This window comes from Lepisma saccharinum, chromosome 1, assembly GCF_977018435.1.
Source record: "Lepisma saccharinum chromosome 1, izLepSacc3.1, whole genome shotgun sequence".
Classification (NCBI taxonomy): Eukaryota; Metazoa; Arthropoda; class Insecta; order Zygentoma; family Lepismatidae; genus Lepisma; species Lepisma saccharinum.
Genome location: NC_139229.1, coordinates 48,207,194 through 48,233,875, shown reverse-complemented (window position 1 = coordinate 48,233,875; position 26,682 = coordinate 48,207,194). Strand labels below are relative to the sequence as shown.

General features: G+C 37.4%; 1 protein-coding gene across 4 annotated transcripts in view; it reads right to left on the bottom strand.

Moving 5' to 3' along the window:
• Positions 1 to 26,682, bottom strand: part of LOC145994894 (cartilage acidic protein 1-like) — a 57,233-nt gene that overhangs the window by 14,091 nt on the left and 16,460 nt on the right. For all 4 annotated transcript variants that reach the window (XM_083131365.1, XM_083131382.1, XM_083131358.1 and 1 more), the window contains 6 exons: positions 26,398 to 26,497; positions 21,541 to 21,686; positions 17,639 to 17,773; positions 7,817 to 7,962; positions 6,904 to 7,129; positions 4,242 to 4,411 (listed from right to left, as the gene is read on the bottom strand). In XM_083131365.1, the coding sequence (XP_082987491.1) occupies positions 4,242 to 4,411; positions 6,904 to 7,129; positions 7,817 to 7,962; positions 17,639 to 17,773; positions 21,541 to 21,686; positions 26,398 to 26,497 (923 nt within the window). The remainder of the gene's footprint in view (positions 1 to 4,241; positions 4,412 to 6,903; positions 7,130 to 7,816; positions 7,963 to 17,638; positions 17,774 to 21,540; positions 21,687 to 26,397; positions 26,498 to 26,682) is intronic.

The window sequence follows — 26,682 nt, the reverse complement described above, 5'->3', positions numbered from 1 at the left end:
AACTCATCAATTTGAACCATGCTTTGATCGAAAAGCACCCAAGACAATTTGAACAAGACATGGAAAAGTGATTTTGCAGCACGACAACGCCTCATCACACACAGCGAAAGGTGTCAGACACCATTTCTGCACTTGGCTGGGAATTCTTGCCCCACCCACCATACTCGCCAGACTTAGCCCCTTCGGACTACCACTTGTTTTCATCGATGTCTCACTCACTTTCCCAGCAACACTTCAACAATTACGAAGATGTCAAACAATGGCTTGCTGACAGGATCACCTCAAAATGTGAACGATTTTCCTGGAAGGGCATCCACAATTTGACGGACAGATGGGCACAATGTATAGCTAGCGATGACGGATACTTTGAATAAAGCATTTGTTACCTTTCTCCCCAGATACACTTGTTTTCTTTCGGATCAATTAAGAATTATTAACTGGCACACCTGGTATGTGTGAATGTATTGTTATGATCCGCCGCTGATTTGTTTGTTTATACCCATGCAGTGTGCACCGTTTTCCTTGCATGTGGTATTAACAATTCTCTGCTCTAATTAGTGTTCTTACTATACAAAGCATTGTAAATAACAATAGCGACAAATGTGCACTTTTGCCAAAGGAGAATTTTCTCTCAGTGAGCCTTGTCATAGTTAAAAGAGGAGGCTGCACACTTCAAAACTTTAGCATCATTCAAGCTATGGGTGCTGTACAGGGTTAATTCTGTGCAAATTTCAAAATTGATAATAAACGTACTTGGAGTGTAGTACAAGGACAGTCACATAAAAAGATGCAGCTAACACTCCAAGACAACTAATAGCTCTCTGCAGGTCGAGTATTAGTTCAGAAGATTACAGATCTATATTCAATACCTTGTAACTTTTCAGTACATTACTGACCATTAATCTTAACAAGAAAGTTCAGATACTGTATTGTTGAAAGCTCTATATTGAGAGAGTATCACATTACAATGAAACATTTAATACACATCCTACATATCTCAATACTGAACTGCTGGAAGTATGAAAGGTAACAACCTACAAAACATATTAAACTACGTAATACTTCAGCAAGAGATTACAACATGTCTGCCACACCCAAGGCAATCACTTTTCCATTTTAACACACACAAATAAGGACCTTCTACAAGAGATAAATTAAAAATTGAAATTAAAATACTCAATTTTTCATTGTACAAGGATTGGTACAGCATGTTCCAAAGCTATGTATCTTGAATTAGAATTATTCTCTAAGCATGGAAATACATCCTTAAGTTATAATAGTGATTTACTTCCTACTTAAATAATAATACTAATAATAAATCACAGTGATGAGTTGTTTGATTGTTGAATTGAAAACAAAAGTTGTAATTACTTACGTGAAATTTAAAAGATTTCGTAATTCCGCGTTGCACAATTTAATGGTTCAATCCTATTAATTTCGAAGATCCACTGTCTTCATTCACAAAAGGGTACGGCGTTTGAAGCGGAGATGGTACCGTGTCAGTACATTGTTTGTTCCCGGGCGGCGGTGGTTGCGATTTTTCCCATTTGGCAGCACTGGTGCGCGCATCTTGGTTTGCATCGTCTGCTTCCTGTTGTCCGGTGGCGTTGTCAGTTGGGGGTTGGGGGGCTGGGCCGTGTTGCTCGGTAATGTGCCGTTCCTGTTCCCCGCGTGGCTGGAGGGGGGTCGAGTATGTGCATAGCATCTTTTCTTTTTCAGGTCGGGGATCTTTCTGAGGACAGGGTGCCAAGTTGGGTGTGCTTGTCCATTGTCCAGGTTTAGTGCTGGTTTCTGCTGGATGATAGCATGGGTTTCTTTGATGGTGTTTTCTATGACAGAGCCGGTTGGGTGAAGTATGGATATGGAGGAGATGGTGTGGTTAGTGGAGTGGAGGTGTTGGGAGAGGCCTGATTTAGGTGTGTCGTTTTTGGAATCTTTTACATGTTCGTTAATCCATTCTTGGACGGTGCGGATGGTTCTGCCAATGTAGGTGTTGTGGCATTGGCATGTGGTCTTGTAGACACCGGGGGATGCAAGTTTGGGTAGGTAGTATCTCTTGAAGTTGGGTAGTGCTCTTCCGATTTGGGATATGGGTTTGTGTGCTACTCGAATGTTGAAGGCTTTGAGGGCCTTGGCAAATTTTCCAGATGTGGTGGGGTGGTATGGAAAGGCGATCCATTTGGGTTTAGGATTTTGGTTCGGGTTATCTCTGTTTCTTGGATGTCTGAACTGGGTTTCTGTTTTTGCGCACCTCATGGATAGTTGGCGCTCGGTGTAACCGTTGTTTAGGCCTATTTCCGTTACGCACGCTATTTCATCTTGCAGGTCATCTTCTGTGCAGCTGTGTGTGAAGGCTCTTCTGTAAAAGTTCATCCATACTCCAGCTTTCTGTTTTGGAGGGTGGTTGGATTTTGCATGGATATACTGGGTGCCCGAACCTGGTTTCCTGTATACGGATGTGACGAACTTGTCTTGGAGTCGTCGGATGCTGAGGTCGAGAAAGTTGAGGCGGCCATTTTGTTCCCTTTCAACGGTGAAGTTTATGTTGGGATGTATGTTATTGAGGGCAGTTAGGAGAAGGGTTAGGTCCTCTTCCTGTTTGTAAATGACTATGGTGTCATCGGCATATCTTTTGTATCTTATATGAGCAAACTCTGGTTGGGTGAGAATTGACTTCTCGGCCACATGCAGCACTATGTTGGATAGGGGTGCAGAAAGGGGGTTGCCCATCGCTAGGCCCCCTGTCTGGTGGAAGAAACTGTCCTCGAACTGGAAAAGAAAAGATGCTATGCACATACTCGACCCCCCTCCAGCCACGCAGGGAACAGGAATGGCACATTACCGAGCAACACGGCCCAGCCCCCCAACCCCCAACTGACAACGCCACCGGACAACAGGAAGCAGACGACGCAAACCAAGATGCGCGCGCCAGTGCTGCCGAACGGGAAAAATCGCAACCACCGCCGCCCGGGAACAAACAATGTACTGACGCGATACCATCTCCGCTTCAAACGCCGTACCCTTTTGTGAATGAAGACAGTGGATCTTCGAAATTAATAGGATTGAACCATTAAATTGTGCAACGCGGAATTACGAAATCTTTTAAATTTCACGTAAGTAATTTTAAACCGCGGTTACCGCAACCACCATGAAAAGTTGTAAAATGTAAATTTGTTACAATCACTGGTCAACAATGATTTTGTTAAATGAATAATTTTCACTGATTCTTAAGTTACTTGTTATACTGATTCTAAATTTGAAGGCCGAATTTCTCTAGCCACCTCCATATTTTTCTAACATGTTTACATTTTTCTTCTCCCTGTAGCCAATTTTCATCATTAAGCTCTATAATAGTGGCAAAAGTATAAGCATTCTGAGTTTCAATACATGAATAGGTGGCCAGGATAAATCTCGACCCCTCAAATCTGCTGTGCTTCATGAGTGACACTGTTATGTGTGTGTGTGTGAAAGGCTTTCGTGACATGCCATTCGGAGTGGCCATTGTTTGAAGAGAGCTGTCGAACCACTCAACAGACTGCTACTTTTGTAATACAAAAAAATCTCTGGAATAACTTCAAAGACTAGGAACACCATTAAATATTAGATATTTCTTTAGCTAGAAGGCCTGTGCCTCACAGTTAAGTGTTTCCTCTATTTGAATAAAGCTGAGGTGGCAGCATGGGGTTAATTCAAAACAATTGTAAAGAATTTCCTGGGAAATCACAAGGGGATAAGTACAAAGGACTCGCTAGTGAACTTCTTACTAACTACAGAAATTGGAATGTAATATCTTCCTAAAAATTCATTTCCTAGTCTCACATTTGGACTTTTCCTCGTCTAAGAATGGCAGTGTCAGTGACAAACATGGAGAACACTTCCATCAGAAAATATTAGGGCTGAGCCGATACCGATGCATACAATACACACATTATTCCCACACTGAAAATTTCTAACAAGAAATGTACTATTTATTACATAAGAGAACTAGCTATGGCATTTGCATGTCTACTGAATGCTTACTGACAAAATAGACCAATCACACATGCACATTATATATCAGTCAAGTAGTAAAAACATTTATACATGTATAATATATTATTCTACAACATAAAATATTATAGAATTTTTCTCCAGCTTACTTTTAACTGGAATACATTGCATTACCAAATGCTAGATTTGCTTGCTTTCATTAATGTAAGATTTGTTTCATGTCTAAGTATTAAAAAGATTTGGAATCGTACCCTTGCTCCCCTGGCAGGGGCACCATATTGAGTACGAGGAAATATTCGGAGGAAGTTATAGCCTTGGCCCCTGGTTATATGGAATACTGAGAGAGGCTGTGGAGCAGATTCACCATGAGATAAAACCATTTCTAGTCGACCATCTCCGTCCAAGTCCATTGCTATGCCACCTGGAAGACAATTGGTAAGCAGCAATGGTGATAATGCATGTAGATAATAACAGCCAAAAACCATTAACAATGCATAGTACTTACTGTCTCATCTGATTCACTTAAATACAAAATTAAAAATTGCAAAATTCATTATTTGAAATTATGAAGGTGATTGGAGAGCAATACACATGAACTTAAATATTGCTATTGTTAAGTAATCTAGTCAAATTCAACTAGCATTCCAAATTTTACTATAACTACAGTGCCTAGAATAATGTAGTGTGGAAAACGGCATGCTTCTGCGCTCTCAGGCTGGTTCCACTCGAAAATGATCCGCTAGAGGCGCTGGTGTTGACCCTGGTGCTTGGTGTTCGACTGCTTATAATGGAAGTAAATGGAGTTTTCGCTGCAACGTCTGATTCTTTTACATGAAGCATTTCTATGAATGTGATAATTGCTATGATATTTGGTACAGTGGTCGCGAAGATATTAACGAACATTCTAGACAGTCGACCACGTCCTGTTATCGTCATACTTTCGTTAATAATACGGGAGAAAAAATACGCGTGGAATGTTCTTGGCAACTAAATTTTTGTGTATGAATTAGGTTCATTATTATTATCATCATCATCATTTCTTTTAAAGATATACACACTGAAGCATTTGTATTTTTTATATTTACTGTCTCTTTTCTTCCGCTTTAAACTAATCGCGGCGATGATGATAATGATGATTGCATGAAACGACAAAGGGAACCCCACAAAACTTTCTTAGTGCCATCGACATGAGTGTAAGGAAACTTTCAAACCAATGGGACAAGCGACACGGGATGTTCACACTGTCACACTAGTGACACACACTTCCAGACTGTAAAATAGCATTCATTGCACATGAGTGTCCAAACAGCAAATGACACGTTCATATGGCGTATTCGCGTGCTACATGTTACTTCGGTCGGAAAGCTCCTTAAAGGAAGGGTGCTCAGACCGAAGCGACGCGCTACAGGGGGAGTTCCCAACTAAGTGACAAGCGACATGATGCTTTCAATCTATTAGCAAGCGTTGCTTGCGAACAACAGATAGGCGACACGATAAACCGCACATTACAACAACAGATCTAGGCGACACGATAAGCCACATGTGTCGCTTTGTCGCTTCTGCGTCGCTCAAACTGGGCCATTTCCTCAATAGTTTGCAACATGTTGCCGTGGTTTGTTGTTCGCCCATACGTGATGCAATGAGTGTCTTGCTTTAGTGAGATTGCGCACCAAAGCGACAAGCGGCACGCGACACTTATAGCTTCAGGATTTCACCAACCGAACGCTAGCCTGTGCTTCCCGTCATGCCGCTACGATGTGAAATGTTGCTCTTGATTGGCTCCTTTCCAAGCAACATGTGTCACTTCGGTATGAAAGTTGCCTTGGACCGAATGACCCGTGTCGCTTTGGTGTGAAATCCTCGTATCGTTTGTCGCGTGTCGCTTTGGTGTAAAATCTCCTTGAGGAAACGGTGCAGTGAGAGCTTTTGTCCCTACGGTTCGAAAGGCTGCATTGATTTCCGACTGCTCGCTTTCAAGCGACATTTGTGGTTTGTCGCCTCAGTATGAAATATTTCTCAGGATACTATTTATATTCTAATAACATAGAAAAATAAACTCTAATACACAGTCCAATACCTGACGTCCGGAATCACATTGCGATGTTTCTTCTGTGTTACGCATGCTATTTATTTATTAATTTTATTTTACTTTTCTTTCCAAATTAATGTCATTTCGTGACTGCAAATCACTCCACAAATATAACTGTTTCCATCAATTCACATACCGCCTTTCAAGACAAACAAATCTACACAATATATTCCAAAAACTAACTAAGCCGCATTACTTTCATAACAAAATTAGCACCTGGGTCGATCGCACTGCCATCTATTTGTCATCGTCTTGGGGAACCAGTTTCTTAAGTCATTTTCCACACTACGTTATTCAAGGCGCTGTACTATAACTAAACTGAAGCATAAATTCTTGAAATCATAAATATGATAGAACTAGATGAAGCAAGTTTGTTTTTGAAGCTAGAATTCAGTTGTAGTAATTTCAGTTCGTTATCAGTTAGTCACTAAGAGTGGCAAATTTCCCCTGATTGTACACTGACCTCACTTAGTAGTGTCACAATTTTCTTCTTTTCTTGCAGCACTACTGATGCAAATGTTCAGTCAAGTTTAGTGGTACTGTGTAATTTAGTAGTGTCACAATTTTCTTCTTTTCTTGCAGCACTACTGATGCAAATGTTCAGTCAAGTTTAGTGGTACTGTGTAATTTATAGTTTACATCTTTATACAGCATTTTTGTCCAAGGTGCAGTTGACGAACAATGACAAAAATATTGTTTAAAGAAGCAAATTGGAGCACTACAAGTGACTGAAAATATATCACATAATTAAATGTTTATTAAATGTTGATTATCAAATGTTTCATGTTTAAATTCTACAATTTTCATGAAAATAATAACTTTACCTGTTCCTTTTCCTTGAGGTTCAAGAGCCTTTCCAGTTGGCAGCTCTACAATAGCAGGATCTTGATTTGGATCACCTCTGACGATCCTGAAGAAACGATTTGGAGCAGGTCCCTGGAATGCCATATTGTTGAAAAACAACTCAATATTCCCATCATTGTCAAAATCACCAGCCACCAGAGACCTTAAAGGGGAAGGTTCTTCGTACTCTGTCCCTACTGCTATATTCTGCAATTATAAGAAGAATATTTGTAATTGTGGGATAACAGCAGTGTTCAAACCACCCCCTTTTGTGAAAGTTTCCTTTGTTAAACATAAAGACATGGAAAACAAAACAATTACCCATGCATGTATAAAATTAAATGTGTCTCTTGCGAAAATAGTTACATAGGAAAAACTGGGAGACGTTTCACAAGAGTGAGTATGAAAAATACATCAACAAGGGGAACCACAGAACCAGCCTGAGTGAATATATGATATTTACAAATAATTCAATTGGATAATATAATATGATATCTGCACAAGAAAAACAGTTAGAAAGAAAAGTGCTGAAAACAAAAAGAATTTGTGAGAACAGAGCACAAAGACTGAATAGATATGATGGTGATATAAAGTGCAGTTTTTATATCAAATTTAAGATTATATTCACTATTTTAAAACCAAAATGTCATTTTATATGCCGCTTTTTCACCACTATAACAGTGAAATTTGATTTATTTACTGCTTTCAAACCCGAAATTGACTCTGTTTTTGTACAGAAATGTTGCTTTTTTTATTGACCAAAAATATGTGCCTCTGACGATTAGTGCACATCAGGTGCAGATGCTGTAAGTGTCAGAATATTTAATGTTATAATTAAAGTAAAATTCGATCACTTCCAACACAATACGATGATACGAACCCAATGATACGAACCCTGAAGTGGGATTTGCCATTCACAACAGCATGCATACATAGGCGATGTGGACCATTCCAATTTCCATATGCTATATCTATACTTCCATTCCCACTAAAGTCTGCTAGTACTAAACCACGGCCATGTTCATATGGATCAGATACACCTGGAAGGCACGAAATAGTGTTAGAACAAAAATAACAAAAAGTTTTAATGGAATGTATACAACAGATGCTTATAAACAAAAATAATCATGCCAACAGAATTTTGATCTTTAATCTACATCTGAAGATGGACCAGCAGCCGAGATGAATTTAAACATTTCTAGTGTACGCTTAATGTTGCCAATTTTCTTCTCATTATATATACATATATGCAGTGGAACCCCTATTTTACGTTCACAAATTTTACATTTTCCTGCATTATACACTCAATCTTGATACACTCAATCTTTTTGCTCCCAACATAGGAAAATGTTATAAAATTTCAATCAATTTTACATATACCACACTCTAGTTATTATAACTTGGTCCCCTGTAAAACATAAAATCGAGGTTCCACTGTACATACTGTATTTACTCATGCAAAATGCGAACTTTTTTCCAAAATTTTTGGCCCCAAAAACTGTGCTGTGCATTATGCATGTAATAATTCAGAGAGCCAACATTAATACCACACATGCTTTCACTATGCCACTATGTATATAAAAAAGGTGCACATACAAATTACCAGTTTGGATTTCTTTAGTAACAATATTTTTTTTTAAAAAAAAAAAAAACACTATAAAGCATTGTTCCTCAACCTATGGGGCACGATCCACTGCTGGGTCTTGAGAAGGCATTTTGTGGATTGCAACGTCAGGCTCAAAAATTAAATTTAAATTACAAAGATATATTGTTTTAACAATTTAAATTCAACCCCTGTTGTACGTAGTTTAAACTACATTTCTGTTATTTGCACGCTACCATTCTTTGTACCGGCATCTCTCTGATGTTTAACTCAAGGAAATCGGGTATCTGTTGTTTTTGTTTCAGTCGCAGCAATTTCTTAATTATCTGTGAGTCACATGCATGTCGACTTAAGGTGTCACTTAATATTTCCGACCGACCACCTGTGTGTGTGTATGCAGTTGCTAGAATAAAGTATCTGTAATTTGTTTAAGCAAGCTTAAAAGAGGGCTTCTTAAAGTACTCAATGCTAGTAAAAATATGTCATTCTGCCAGCGCCCATGCTGGGTAATATCCTTCAAAGTGGGTCCCGGACTGAAAAAGGTTGAGAACTACTGCTATAAAGTGACGGAACGTTCTGTGACACCGAGAAAAGCTGCGCTGTGCCATTCTGGCAGAATTCGAGCATGTGCCTCCCATCACACAGGATGTGTATCAGCGGTATTTGTCGGGTAAGAAATAATGGAAAATAACTTCCTGAGTACTGCAAATTCATAACATAATATGGGTAAGAAATAATGGAAAATAACTTCCTGAGTACTGCAAATTCATAACATAATATGGGTAAGAAATAATGGAAAATAACTTCCCGAGTACTGCAAATTCATAACATAATTTTGATCTCGCTTTCTTGAACTTTTCTAATGATAGAAGCGTCCCCAGCGCCCACTCAGCGTCGAATAACATGGGTACCTGGGGGAAACCCTGGGGAAGGGGGGTAAAGGCAGTCAGGGGCTTGATGCTGATCACATCACCCCCACTCACGACCGGATCAAGAAAGTGTGGGGCATTACCCCCACACCCCCTATATGCCTTCATGGCCTTGTGCTAAGCACAGGGGAACACTTTACCTTTTACCTTCTTGTACTACAGAATACACAAGGTGGTTACAGAAGTGAAAGCTTTAAGATGCTAAACACATTGGAGGGAAAGTGAGGAGGTGGCATGGGTTGGTGAGTCATTCATTCTATATGGAAGACTCTTGGTCCACATAGCAACAGGCGACTCATTGACTAGGTATGATGTCGTTCCCTCTTAATCGGCATAGCTAGAGCTTTACAACCTACAACTAAGAAAGCCATTTCTTGAACCTAAAATGTACTGTGCATTATATACGAGATATAATTGTTTGTCCCTTTTACCCATCAAAAACCAGGGTGCACATTATACATGCATAAATACAGTAATAAATTGTATCAAATGTGAACTATATGCAATAACCAAATTAATGATAGAAATAACTCATCTTTGTTCAACATTAGAATTTTTTTATGTTTCCTGTGAATTAACATTTAAATTGTTAACAATAATATAGCCCGTTATGACCGCCTACCTATTCTCGTAGCACTTCTGGCAACTGGAGAATCGCAGGGGACCAACTTCCTTACTTGGATTTTTACCTTTCAGGCTTAAACCACATACGCTAACTCATGAAAAATGTCAAAAACAAGTCTGGTGTTAGTAAATTCAGATTTTTATTAATTTTTACATGCAAACATGCTTGAAATTTGTTAGAAAACAATCCGATTAACATGCATCGCATAAACTTACAACCCCGGCTTCCATTCAACCAAGCCACAGAATATATCCACCCTCCTATTCCTCTATTTTATACAATGCGATTGCCAATATGACTTTTCTTTGCAGCGCTGTCAAAGTTATAATTTGTACAGCGTGATTGCCATTGTAGTTTTTTACACATTGCTGGCAAAGTTGTAATTTGTACAGCGTGATTATTTTTATATACATTTTCAACTAGAGAACTTATGATCTGTCATAAATTCCCCGGGGTTGGGAAATTTGACTTTCTTACTGAGAATCAAGAAGAAATGTCAAATACTTCATGCATTACTAAAATTATGACATTGTTTACATGTAAGAAGTTAGTTACAAAACAAACACCACATAAACAAAGATATAACATGTAAGATTATGACAAAATATCAGATTCATATATTAAATAACTTAACATGCATAAACACAAAACAGAATACACATATGTAGAGTGTGTATGCATAATCGCAGAACCAAATTTGTACAATTTTCATGCATAAACACAAAACAACACACGTGCAGTTTACATGCATCAGTAAAAAAAAAAAGAAAACACATCATGTACAATTTGCATGCAGAGATAAAATCATAACATATGCATCTCGCATACATAAATTAGCATGCATACATTCATAACATGCAATAGACAACATGTATGCACAAACTCCACATATCACAAATATGGTACCACTATAATTTACAATTTGTTATCATGCTCTTAATAAATATCGTTAGACAGCATCATGCAACTGCTCCAAACCTAACTCATGAAGTTGCAAATCGTTACGCATGCTTAAAAGTTTGTTTATCCAAAGTTTTTGTTTGTCCAATGAACAATGCCAAGCTAAGATATTTTTTACGGAAATATTTGCAATGTCTTTTCCAGTATTGCAGCATATGGCTTTCACTGTGTTATCATCATGAATTTGCATACAAACAAAAGGACCTTGGTATAAATTACAATATTTTTTTATAATGCAAGTGATAGTGTCACTTTGAGGATGCAGTTTTATGAAGATCAGATCACCTTGCTTTACTGGATTTTTTGTTGCTTGTTTTTCATGCTGTTTTATAATATGTTTTTGTCTCTTATTGAAACTACATGTTTCTGCCATAAGCAGCTTATTTTTCCACATCTCTACATCAGGAATGCGATCCGTTAGTACTTTTTTACAGATATTTTGAGGTTCAATATTTAGCCTGAGTTCTATAGGAGCATAACCTGTACTGGAACAAATTGAATTATTTAACAGATGTAAAATGGCAGCAACATGGCTAGACCATTGCTTATGTTTACCATTGCAAAATATACGCATCAATCTATTTATTTCCTGGTGATATCTCTCCACTAAGTTGGCACTTGGATGATAACTGGGAATGTAAAAAATTTTTACATTGAGAGCATGCATACCTTTTGTAAAATGTTCTGCACGAAATTGTGGACCATTGTCACATATAATGATTGTTGGTATTCCCAAATGGATGAAGTAAGAATGTGTTAGTTTTCTAGTTACGATGGAAGCTGTACTATTGCCAATAGAATATGCCACAAGATAACGGCTAGCAGAATCTAATACTGTTAGTAAATATTTTTCACCTTTGGAGGAACGTATGAATGGACCTTGTAAATCAATAAATAATATTTCACCTGGTTTTGAGGGTTTGTGCATGATTTCCAGATACTTAGGAGGATGTTTATCTGGTTTATTTTTCATGCAAATTTCACAATCAGTGATGTAAGATTTTGTGTCTCTTTTCATATGAGGCCAGTAAAATATTTGGTAAATTTTACCGAGTGTCTTGTCTGTACCAAAATGACCACCTTCATCATGATACTTGTGCAGTACAAGATTTACTAATGATTGAGGCACGCATATTCTTATCCGGTTTGGATTGTGAAAATCTTTGATGGTGAGTAGATCATTGTGAATAAGGTATATATTCTTCCAGTTTCGATGTTTGCTCTGTTGTGAACTTTCACAACCAGCGAGAACAGATTTAACACCACTGCAATACGGATCACTATTTTGTTCATTAACAAAATTGTTTTTATCACATATTAATGACTCATCAAGATACTCAAAGTTATTCATGAATATGAGTTCATTATCATGGTCATTAAAAGATCGGCTCAACAGGTCTGCCAAGAGGTTTTCTTTACCTCTACAATACTCGACATGGAATGAGTACTGTTGTATTTGAATAAACCATCTAGTCAGCCTATTGTTCCAAGTGTGTGCAGATTCTAACCACGTGAGGGATTTATGATCTGTGATAACAGTAAATTTTCTACCTAACAACAGTGATTTAAATTTGTCCAGTGTAAAGAGTATTGCTAACACTTCTACTTCAGTGGACGTATATGATTTCTCAAAAGGTTTCAAAATCCTTGACACGAATCCAATCGGACGCATGTTGTTGTCTACCAGTTGAAAACAATATCCTGCAATGCCTATATTTGATCCATCAGTTTGAACAAAGAATGGTTTGTTCAAATCTGGATGGTAAAGCATTGTTTCTGCAATAATGGACTGTTTCAACAACTCAAAGGAGCATTGTGCACTTTCATCCCATTCCCACTTTTTGCCTTTTTTCAATAACTGGTACAAGGGATGTGCCATGATGGCATAATCTTTAACATATTTTGATAGCCAATTGAAACTTCCCAAGACTTTCTGCAGTTGCTTGATATTGCAAGGGACAGGTAAGTCTTTTATGGCTTGAACATACTTGGGAGATTTCTCATAACCCTGTGCACTGATAGAATGCCCTAAAAATTCCACCTTGACTTGACAAAACCTACATTTGTCCAGTCTCAGTGTCATGTTGGCATCTTGTAACTTGTCAAAAATAAGTCTTAAGTGAAAAAGATGTTGTTCGAAAGACGTGCTTTTGACAATTACGTCGTCTACATAACATACTGTAAAAGATTCCATACCTTCCAAGGTTCGTGTCAGAGCATTAATGAAAGCAGACGTTCCATTGATTGATCCGAACACTACCCTTGTGAACTGGTAAAGTTTTCCCTGAAAACTGAAAGCAGTATACTTTCTTGCTTTGGGGTGTAAGGGGACCTGCCAGAAAGCATTAACCAAATCTAGGGAGGACAAACATTGACATCCATGGAAACTCATTAAGAGTTCATTTATGTTCATAGGATGTAATTGCTCAAGCTTGACATGTTTGTTGATATTTCTTTGATCTAAGCAGAGACGAATGCCTCCTCCGGGCTTGACTACAACTAGGAGAGGACATAGGTACTCTGATTCAGAATATTCAATAATGCCTAAGTTGAACATTTGTTCTATTTGCCTGCCAACTTCATCCCTATATGCTAATGGTATTGGATAGTTTTTGTTAACTATTGGTGTGGAAGTATCCAGTTCTATTGTGTGTGTATACTTGTTACAGAGACCTGGTAATTCAGAAAACAATGTTTTATATTGTTTTAACAACTGAAATAAAGCTATCCTTTGTGACTCATTTAAATGTTCACACTCTTTAACCCTTCTCCACAAGTCTTCATCAGAAGGATGAGAGGATGACCGTGGGGATATGTTAGATACAGAAGGTCTGAAATCTAACTCTTCTTCCGGACAACTTTCATTTGAAACAGCGATAAATTTGGAGAATTTGCTTCCTTCGCTCGATTCCAAGAGTAAGCCTCGCTGGACAAAGTCTAAAGTACTATCAATATTGTATAGGACATCTAAACCGAGAATAATGTCTACTTTTAAATGTCTGACTACCAGGAATTTAATGTAAAAGGAAAGTCCACAAATTTCAACGTTCAAATGAGTGGAACCTATTAGTTTGTCTTTCCTTTTCCCTGTATAATCAACTAATTTAATTCCCGTAACTGGCAATAGCCGTGGTTTAGAAGCCTGAGTACAAATAGACTTCCACAGGGTTTCCGAGAGAACACTGACCTCAGCGCCACTATCGAGTAAAGAAGTATATTCCTTATTGTTTATTCTTACTTTTATGTGAGCAGAAGGTTTACGCTTGCTATTAGTATTTATGGGTTGCTTACAATTTTTGATTTCTGCACTGCAATCTATTTCATCACATTCACTTAAGTTTATAAAATGAATAGCAGGATTTATCGCATCACTCACATCACCTGCTTTTTGACATGAGCTCGTAACTAGTTTAACGAGTTAAACTGGTGTATGTCTGCCTGGACTGTGATTTCATTTTGATTGACATCATTGAACAGACCTTTTTGTTTCAAGAAATCAAAAACTACATTCATCCCAGACTTTGACCAATGAATTAAATCAATTCGGCCATTCCTTGGATTTCCCAAGTGTTTTTCAAATAGATCCAATTTTATACTGGAATCTGCATTCAAAAACAGATGACTAATATTCACTACAATGAGATTCTCATCATTCCCCAACTCCATTAGAAAATTATTCCACTGACTCCACTTACTCCACAAATCAGGATTGTCAGCAGTTAACAACTTTGGGATTGGTGGTAATGTGAGTAATATTAACTGATTCGTTAAAGGTAATAACTTGTGTATTAAACCTTTGAGGTCACTTTTCATTTTGTGTAGCTCTGTATATCTCAAAAAATCATTGGTGCCAATAAGCAACATCACTTTATTACCAACTTTGGTATCTGGACAGATTTTTTGAGATAGGTTGGAAATAGTTTGGCCGCTAGTACATAACCCTATGTTCCGTTTACCTAGTGAATCATATGAAACAGTGTAGTTTGCCAAGGTTTCTGCTACGCGGATCATCATGGAATCACCTAGCAAATGAACATTATTGTACAAGGGTTCAATGACCTGTGCTTCGGTATTTGTTTTGACTGAATTGTAAAATTTTTTGTGTGTGTGATTAAGATTACTAGAGTTGGGTTGTTGCAAAGGAGGATTAGCAGGTACACTCATGACACCTCCCTCTCGACATGAGCGACTTACTCGTTTCCCGAAAAAGTAGACTTATTAGAATTGGTGATTACATTTCTTTTCGAGTTACGCTGTGTGCTGGAATGATCAGCAACCTCGCACTTGAGTTTGTCACCTCTGTCTTTAGACTGATCGGTACATTTAGTTTGAATAACTGCTACGTTTCTATTATTATCAAAGTTTTTAGTTCTACTGTTAAATACTGCCTGTGGCCTTTCACGTAATGAAGTTTTGCTAAGGGCTTCGGAATTTTCTATTACCGTGATGGCTTCACTCAGCTCGGTAACAGGTTTCATAATGAAAATTTCCTTGATTTTGAAAGGCATCAAAGTAGCAATTTGAGCTAGCCTTTGTGCTTCGTCAGTGTTAGGTTGAACAATCTGCAAAATTTTCCATTGGTCCATGAAAAATGTTAGCAGTGACCCATGAACAGACTTTTGATACTGGGAATTCAAGATTTTGGTGAGCATCGTTGTTTTCCAATTAGAATTTTGATAATGATTCAGAAACTGAATTTTGAAAGATTGGTAATCTGAAAATTTTTGCTTTGAGATCTTGTACCATTGCTTAGCATCTTTTGTTAGCAGCGTTGGTACGTAAGTCATAAAATCTGTTTCTGCTATTTGAAATAACTCGAAATTCTCTTCAACATCATCTAAGAATTCAGATGGGATTAGTTCACTAGAAACTCCAGAGAATTTCGGAAACCTATTTAATTGATCTGACTTTAAGTAATTTCTTTTAGTAACATGTGAGGAAACTTGATTTTCTTTGCACCTAGAAACACTCTTACTTGTTCCATTAGGGAAAAGTGTTGTTACACTATCATTATTATTCACATTGGCTAAGGGAGACCTTTTCCTAGACCTATTCTTTTTTCTACTCTTAAGCCTTGATGAATGACAGCTATTTGTGCTGGGAGAACTATCTGAATCACTTTCCCGAAACCTGTGTAACATGGTAGTAGTTGAATTCTGTAGAACTTTAACTTGTTGAGCTACACCTGACAAAACGGGCAACACTGTATTGTTCACAATACCCACTAAATGTTCTACCTCATGGGAAACATTACCATTTTGTAATTCACTAGTTTCGATGGGAATATTTTCACTTGTGTGGGATTTACCAGCAATAAAATTAAACCATTCTTCAGCTTCTGATGGCTCTTCAGTAGATTCCTGGTGATCTACAGGTGAAAATGCAGGCTTCTTTTTGACAGACTCTGGTACTTGTACTTGACGATGACACCATACAGTCTTGGCTTGATTGTTTTCTATTCTTTCTTCCAGTTCAAAAAGTTTGTTTTTCACAACCACCAGTTCCTGACGCAATTCATCCTTTTCTTCTATCAATTTTCTCACTTCCATGTCAACTTTCTGGGTTTCACTCCTAACCTTCTCATTCCTAGAAATGCATTCTTGCCTGTATAGGGACACATCTTTCTGCATGACATTCAGTCGGATGTTCAGATCAGCTCTTATATTTTTTTCTAGATTCTTTAGATCACTCTTAAATTCTGCTTTCACTTGTCCTAACTCCTGTTTAAGTTCCTCTTGTGACTTCGAGATAGCTCGTAATTCAGCCAATATTTGCTCCATATTTCTTATTTTTCACGTAAAACAACTTAAGTTCACTTTGCACCAAACAAGAACTAGTTGAACACTATCACAATCGTGGAATCACATATTTCGTTTTTGCAAACTAGTTCCGATGATAATGTAAAATATTTCACATTATTATCTTTAGACGAATAATCTTTGAGACAGCGTACTGAGTCTCATAAAATCTTTTATGACCGCCTACCTATTCTCGTAGCACTTCTGGCAACTGGAGAATCGCAGGGGACCAACTTCCTTACTTGGATTTTTACCTTTCAGGCTTAAACCACATACGCTAACTCATGAAAAATGTCAAAAACAAGTCTGGTGTTAGTAAATTCAGATTTTTATTAATTTTTACATGCAAACATGCTTGAAATTTGTTAGAAAACAATCCGATTAACATGCATCGCATAAACTTACAACCCCGGCTTCCATTCAACCAAGCCACAGAATATATCCACCCTCCTATTCCTCTATTTTATACAATGCGATTGCCAATATGACTTTTCTTTGCAGCGCTGTCAAAGTTATAATTTGTACAGCGTGATTGCCATTGTAGTTTTTTACACATTGCTGGCAAAGTTGTAATTTGTACAGCGTGATTATTTTTATATACAACATTTTCAACTAGAGAACTTATGATCTGTCATACCGTGGCAATACATCTACATCTTAATTTTAACACCTGATGATGAAGATGAAGATGAAGATATGAGCCAGGAATACTGTATAAAAAAAACACATAGAAGTGTTTACATAATACATATATTTGCTTTATTACAATCGAAGAGTATTATTTAATTAACTATGGATTACCTGATTCACTTGCCACTTCGGCGAAAGTTCCATCACCATTATTCCTGAATAAGAAGTTTGGTCCATGTTCATTTACACAGAAGATATCAGTCATACTATTACTAAAAATTGGGCCAACAGCAAGTCCCCGACCTCCTGTGAATGAAAAAAAATATAGTTAAGATATTAACCAGAAATTAAAAGAAACTCAAAAAATATTAAATTGAAAATATTGAACGACAATGGCAGCAGGAGCAGTAACGATGACAAAAAAACAAAACACACACCAAAATGCTAATGACAGGGACGATTCCACACAGCTTAAACAGCAGAAGCAATTAAATCCGGTATAACCATGCTTGACTTGAGCTCAATTGCAAGACAATGGCATGGTATGCCAGAGACCTACATCTGAGTCCTGGTTGAGTCAGAATATTTTACTTCATATAAGGTAAATTAGAGAATTTTCAATTTCAGGAATCTTTAAGTCCTGAATCAGGGTTGCTACGATTTTTTGATTATGAAATTCCTTGACATTTCCAGGTTTTCCAGTCCAAAAATGAAATTTTTCCAGACATGTTTATCATCATGATTTTTGCTTTTGAACCTTGTTTTTCAATTAAATATATACATAATCCGTTAATTATTATGAATATTCACTTTCACAACTTTTTTTTTTTTTTTTAGCAAATTTCGTTCTACACACAGAACACGTGAAAATTCGAAAAGTAAAATGTAAAATTACAATTGGTATCAAATCTATTGGGTGCTACAATCACGTGCAGGTAAGAGAGGTACATTATTTCACCATAACATTATTTTTCCACAATATAAAAACAACAGAAAAAGTTCATAAACCATACACAATTTTTTATTTTCTGGCAGATTTATAATGTCGTAGAAAATGCTGCTTTTTTGCTTACATTTATAAGTACACAGCATCAGGACAAATTTTTGTTGCATATAGGAATTCCATAGGAAATGAAAAATAATATAACATAATAGATGACACCCTCGTCTTCACCAACCTTTCCGATAATTATGATCATATTGTCAATGCACTTTAGTTATCAATCAGATATCTGGACTGCAAGTTTTACTTTGATATTCTTTCTAATATCTAGTCTTATAAAAATGAAAATTTATTACAAAAATTCGAAGGAACCATAATTTTTGCACACGACTGAGAATCATAAGAACGAAAGAAACAAGTTTCTAAACTGAATCATTTTTTGGAGTGAAATCACAAGAACCAAATCAAGAAGTGAAAGTGAACTGCTTGTTCATTTTCCAACTTTTTCTCTTGCAGATTCCAAAATGCACGTAAATTCCAGACGATCTGCAAAATTCCATGACATTTCCCTGACAAGCCAAATTCCCTGACATTTCCTTGTTTTCCAGATGCATAGTAACCCTTTAAATACTCCATCATCTCACAACCACCACAATGTTTTCTGCATGGAATGAAAAAAATAATTGACTGATTGATTTGATTTATTGTACTCCCTTATCCCCTACTTTTGGCTAATCCCAAGGATGAAAATGTTTAATGATTACGTGAAACGGATGAAGGAACACATGGACAGGACACAAAGCAAACTTCTCAAAGAATTATACGAGGGTTATCCTGAAAGTAAGTGGGTACTGGTTCTTGTATCCCTTCATCATAGAATGATCCCACCTGCAATGCAAACCACGTGGTAATGGCTTCTTTAACCTGGAACTATCAGCAGGCATGAAATGATTTCAGATGCAGGAACACATGAAAATTACTTGGTGCTAAGTATGGACTGTATGCGGATGATGAAATCTTGCATTGTACAGTAGCGTGTGGGTCAGCATTTCATGAATCATCACAATATCTGACTAAGCATGCCACATTGCCCATTTGGGTTGTGCAATGCATTTTATAAACATACTGGAATAGATGGTTGTGTCTATTGTGGAGCTTCTGGACATTTCTGCACACTTGTTGTGTCACACCCATCTCCAAACCAATGAATAACTCACAGCATGCTCTCTATACACCTCACAAAGTGGATAATAAATTTCCATTGGTTTCATTCAAGAAATCGATTACAGACCAGATTTCATATGCAGTGGCCTTCTTGATTTTTTCAAAACATTACAAACACAATTTATAAACACGATAAATTGTGTTTGAATGTCTGCAAATGGGGTTCAGGACTTCCCTAAGAATCAACAAGGGCCTCCCCGATGGCATAGTGGTAACACAGTCACCTTGTAATCAAGGGGTCCTGGATTTATAATAATAATAATAATATATCTTTATTGAGCGGGCGAGGTTCAGCGTACGCACATGGCACAGTGGTTCGGATTACACTTAAACTGTAGGTCCAGTCCCGATTAGCCTTTCTGTGCATAAAGTGGACTTAAAAACAACAATTCAATCAATTCGAGAATCAACAAACTTATAATGCACACACACCATTGTGACTGCACTGGCCATTACGTGCTGGCAAAGACACATTTAGTTTAAAAGCACATGATATTTCACAGAGATGTTGATGTCAGTGCAATATAATCATAAGGGGTAAAGGTGATCCATAAACTATGAGAAAAAGCATCCACCCTAGCAGTCTGCATTGCAAAATTTTCAAAATCAAAAATAGGGATGAGACAGATTAACCGGTGCTCAATCAGTATTGGTTGTTACATGTGTGTATTGGTACAATTTCCAATAATTGTACTGACCCAATATGTCATAAATAGCCTCTAATTTGGTGTAAAGTTTTGCCATTTTGTTGCTATTTTTATGAATATTAACATGTAATTCATATGCCTTGGTTTGAACGTAGATGTACATTTTGAAAGGCAAAATCTATTTCAGTCAGTTACAGGCATTAATTAAGGAAGTTAATCAACCAATCATATTTTTCAAGACACAGGGCTACCAGATCACTGTAAGCAAAAAGTAGGATACAACTGCTTTTACAGTAAATATAATATATTGCTAGGACATATTAGCAAATAAAGTGAATAAATTTGTTAAAAACTTCTAGCCAATAGCACTGCCATATGTGTTTCAAATAGGATGGAATGTTTTGGCCAGGATTGTATCAGGATGGGAAATTAAAATCTAGGCTTTCAGAATGGGAAACGCTCACCATTTCCAAGTAAGTCGGAAAGTGTTCGTAAAGGAAATGTCCAAGACTTCTAGATGTTACAAGAATCTCAAGTTCTGCATGCTATTTCTCCTAAAGTGGTTGTTTTTGCAATTTCTGGAATGAAACTTATCACTTTCAACAAATTTCCAACACTTCACAATTTAATTAATGCATGAGCATTCCAAATTTCCTGGCAGTTTGATATCTCCAAAATTTGAAAGTCATTTCAGGAAGTTGGGACTGGAAATGAAAATATTTTCAAAGATCCAGATAACAATACCCCCAGTTGCTTCATTGATTGAATTGGTGTTTTAAGTCCACTTTATGCACAGTAAGGCTAATCGGGACTGGACCTACAATTTAAAGTGGGATCCGAACCACTTGGGCCTCCACCAGGTATCCGGGACCCCTTGATTACAAGGCAACAACGCTACCACTGCGCCATCGGGGAGGCCCCCTAGTTGCAAGTATACATCTCCAAGTAGAAATTTTTCTCATATTTCACTCTGTTTCTTCATTAAAAGACATTCAGAAATTCAAGTTATGTGATGGACGTAAGTCAAAATTGTAGGACATGTGTGCAAAAAAAAAGAGGACGTCTGTTAGTCCTAACATGAAACATTTGTAATTGTATATCTGAAGCAGTGGAATATTGGTTACTGGTATTGGTAAATTTTATATCTGTATTTTTATCAGCTTTGGTAAAAATGTCATATCGGCATATGACTAATAAATATATATTGTGCACATTTTATGTGAATAAACAAAACCAACTGTTACAAACAAAAGCATTACCTGCTAGTTTTGCTACTCCTGCTTCTGAGGCAACATTCTTCAAGGCAATGATTCCCTTACTCACATCACTTCGTTTAGGATCCATTTCAATTAGAGCATGAGGCCCAACATCACCCTGAGAGTAGTTTGCAAGATAGATGCTATATCTGTACATAAAATTAAGTGGTTTTCATTAGTAAAATGTAAATTACTGAGATAATTCTACAATAAAAAATAAATTAACCCTTAAAGGATGGGCCGTGACACGGATATCACAAGCAGCATTTTCTCGTAGTATGTTCCTTTTTTAACATACTTAAACTTGGATAATGATCAGAGATACATGTTTTCAGTTCTGCATGAGTCTAGAGGTATGTAATTAACAATTAGTAAAGTGTAATTTCATTGTTACTAATTGTGGGAGGGGGCGATGTAAGAAAAATTGTGATTTTTTTTTGCAATTTATTTTTATTGGTTTCAAAAACATCGCTTCTTTCTCAATTTTGGTGTTTCAAAACACACTTTGGGCAATAGAAGTACGACCTTCTGACATTCCTGGTGCCAAAAGCACAAGTGGAGAAAGCAGGAGGGGGAAGGGGGAGGCAGCAGGCAAAAAAAGTCAAAAGCCTCCAGTCGCTAATACTTTTGTGGAAAAAAGTAGTTACTTTCCCTTTTTTTTTCTTCTTCTAACTGATTACGGAAAATTTATTTTTCCCCATCAGCATTATAGCACAAAGTATACTGAACAAAATGAGGTGTTATTTGTACCTCTAACATTCTTAGTCCCAGAAATATAAATTTCATTTGGAAGCATGCAGAATTTCAAATTTTCCACTGAAAACACACTTGGCATTAGTGCAAATACCTGGAAAATCAGCCTTGGCATCTAAGGGTTAAGTGATCATGTTATAAGTTTATCTTATCAACTATACAAATAACTACAAAGTCTACCAATAAGTAAGGTTCATAAGTCTGTACATAATACACTGATGAAAATTTTGTTTACACCAAAGGAAAGAGGCAATGACAATTTCTGACATAGGATCATTGCTGCCTGTGAAACTGTAACTTTGCAGATGATGCAGAATGGGTGGTGAGATAATGAATAATGCATGGATAAAAGCCACACACATAGGGATTGATTGATTTATTGATAAGCCACAATAACTTGTGGAATTTCTTAGCACTGTACCACAAACAGCACGTTAAAAAAATGTTTTATTGAATTGAATTATTTTACTTCGCATTTCTGCCAGTTTTGGCTAATTGTGAAGATGAAAAGTGATAAGATGAGATGAAGGAGATGAAAGGACAAACGCATATGGACAGCACACAACACAAGTCAACAGAGGACTATACTGGCTATGTGTCCAGATGCCAGAGCCTCATTAGTCTGCAAAATTCAGTCCAGGGTGAACTATGTGGAAGCCTCACTCCTTACACACACAAAAAAATATTTTGTGGAAAGACTCACACCATGCTGAGTCAACAGAGGGCAGAAAACAAAAGCAATGCAGCTCTCTCTAATAGACTTACAGTTCATTTTTCGGTGCAGTTTTTGTTTGCAATCAATTTCACCACGTGTCTGGTGGCTTCGTCAGTTGTGTACTGGCTACTGGCTATTGAAAAATGAATTGTACGTTTATTAGAGTTAACTACATCTTTCCACGTAACCGCCAAACTGCCAAATCTTTACATACATTGGATAAGCAATGCAATCCACTGGTCAGTCAGGTGAATGACATCATTGCCAAATAAGGACTCAGAAATACATCAAGAGTTAAATTGTGTACAATGAACAAGGACAGGCAGAAGTGCATGATAAGTATTTCTTCATGCATCAAATGAAGTTGTTGAAATTCAGGCTAGGTGCAGAAGAAGGGTATTGGGGAAAATCTAGACATTGCCTTATTTATGAAAGTGAAAGAGTGCAGATAATACTCAAGTACTTTTTGTCTTTTGTAAATAGCTGAAGTACTGACCTATTATTTGAACAAGTGTTCTCAGGTTACCAGCCAGGTTAAATTGGAGTTGGCTTCCAATGTTTCGAGGGCATACATTGCTCTCATCTTCAGGGAATGTAGAAATGGAGACCAGTGTAGGTTAATATACATGACTATAATGTGGCAGAGTTTGGATTCTGTCTTCCTATTGGCTCTCTCTGGATCCTGGTGTTCTCATTGGCTGGTGTCTTGTTTTTGCGGAGGAGTAGGTTCCAGGCATGACTGAGCTGGAGTCCCATGTCCCTGTTGAGATTGGTGCTTTCCCGTGATATGGCTATGGCTTCCTTTACCCATCGGTCCAGTAACCGACACATTTGGCTATTATTTTGGTGTCGGCAAATACAATCCTGAGTCCCTCGGTGATGCTGTGTTCAGCAAGTCCTGACTTTTCCGGTTGGAATAATCTGATATTACGTTGATGTTCATTCCGCCGCTGCTCAATGGTGCACCCTGCCCCGTTTGACCTATGTATGGTGTCCCACACTCACAGAGTATTCGGTATACTCCTGGAATATGGAGTTCCAGATCACCTTTGACTGAATGGAATAGGGCCTTAGTTTTCAGTGGCAGTCTGTGAATTGTCTTCACCCCGTGCCTGGCTAGAATTCTGCTTAACTTCCCAGAGGTGTGTCCTACGAATGGCAAAACTGTTACAGTAGGGTGTTCTTGTCCTGTGTTGCTGCTGGTGCTGTTGGTCCTTGTAAGGGCCTCGTCCTCATGTTCGGCTTCTCTTGGCTGTGAAGAACCGACCCTTCCAAGGGGCATGATGTTATCAATGCTTGGTCTCTGCTGAAATGAAACTGCCTTGTTGATGGCCCTGTGAGTGTGGGACACCATACATAGGTCAAACGGGATGCATCATTGAGCAGCAGCGGAATAGAACATCAACGTAATATCAGATTATTCCAACCGGAAAAGTCAGGACTTGCTGAACACAGCATCACCGAGGGACTCAGGATTGTATTTGCCGACAGCAAAATAATAGGCAAATGTGCCTGGTTACTGGGACCGACGGGTAAAGGAAGCCATAGCCATATCACGGGAAAGCACCAATCTCAACAGGAACATGGGACTCCAGCTCAGTCACACCTGGAACCTACTCCTCCGTAAAAACAAGACACCAGCCAATGAGAACACCAGAATCCAGAGCGAACCAATAGGAAGACAGTGTCCAAACTCCGTCACATTATAGTCATGTATATTAACCTACACTGGTCCCCATTTCTGCATTCCCTGAAGATGAGAGCAATGTATGCCCTCGAAACATTGGAAGATAACTCAAATTTAACCTGGCTGGTAACCCAAGAACACTCGTTCGAATCACTTCGCCAGGAAAGCTACAATTCCTACTGACCTATTATTGCCAACTCATGAAATCATCAATCTATGTATGACTTTTCTTTTGTAACGTAAAACAAACATTTAAGTAAATGTGGTAGCTTCATCTGAAATGTCTACAAGAAAAGAGAGACTATTTTTTTTTATTTATTTATTTAATTAAAGTTTCAGATACAGTACTGAAAGACCATTTTATACTGAAACTGTAGCAACAAGAAGAAAATAAAAACAATAATAAAAATAAAAATAACAACAACAAAACAAGACAATACAAGATGGCGGATGAAAAAAAAGAAATTGTTACACGTACATTCTTAGCGATTGTCGGAAACTGTGTTCTGACAAGAAAATATCAACATTTACAGGCAGGTTATTATATAAGTGGGGGGACCTATAGTAAAGAGACCGCTGTAGGAGAAAGAGCCTTGTAGCCGGAATGTGAAAGAGCTTTACGTTGCAGGTTGGCCGTGTGGGTACTCGTAGATGAAATTGGTTGACAAGGAATTCGGTTTTAATTTTGCCATTACTGATTTTATGCAAAAATTTCATGTCTGCTAGTTCGTGATGAGTGTGTGGTGACTGGATCTTCAAAATAGACATGATATCTGTTTTATGGAGGTGTCTGAGAGAAGGTATTCTATGGCGAGCAATTGCGAGGAAAAGGCTGAGGACAGAATCAATCCTGGAAAGATTAGTTTTAGAAGCCATAGTCCAAATGGGGGAGCAGTATTCAAGAATGGGAGAGATAAAGGATTTGAAAAATATGCTAATGGCTGATTGGTTTTGGATTTCAGGGAACCTGTACAGAATACCAAGGAGACGCACGGCTCGTTTAGTATTATATGTAATGTGATCATTGAAGTTTAGCTTTTCATCGATGGTAACACCAAAATCTTTTTGGAGGAAACATTTTTGATGGGACAGTTTACGAGAGTATAAAGAGAGATCAGTTTGTTCCTTTTTAAGGAAATGGTGAGGCAGGAGAATTTTTGAGGATTTAATTCAAAGTTTCCACTGGTGACACCACACAAGTAGTTCTGTAAGAGCTTTTTGTAGAATTAGAGAATCGCGTTCCGATGAAATTTCTTTGAAGAGTTTACAGTCAACAGCAAAGAGAAGTACATTTATGGGAAACTCTATTTTGTTGGCTACTCATAAATAGGGCTTGGATTTTCATGTAAGCACATAACTTTTGCTTTGCATGTAGTCAAGTAAAAATTACAAATGTTGGCAAATTACATTTTTGGAGATGATACACATTAATATTGTGTTACATATTTTAAGATATATTACATATTTTCTGGTTAGAGTTATGCATTTTTATTTTATGTTATTCTTAGGTCACTTGTGGTTAATTCTGATGATGAGGATGAGTTGTTGTCTGTCAGTTGTTATATTTCTCCCAAGAGACTTGAACCAGCACTTAGCCCGAGCCCAAAGTCTGATGGCTTAGACTGCATGGCTAGTGTGGCACAATTTAGCAGAAATTCCACACAAAGTTAAAGTGAAAGTTAATGTACATTCAAAATATTTTTACCTCCCAGTTCCTGCTCTGTCGAGACATGCTACGCTTCTTCCTGCATAATAATTGGCAATACTGGAATTGATTGGGTCTGACAAAATATCTTCATAGCGCCCTGTAAAAGTCATTTACAAATAAAATATAAAACAAAGCCAAATAATTTAACTTTATAATGCACATGAATAGTGTTATGAAGAAAATATTTACTTTCTATTCACTTCTATTCAACTAAAATAGTGTGATTCAAAACTGATAAATTGCACACATAAAAATATATGTAGTAAGAAGAAATGTAAAATA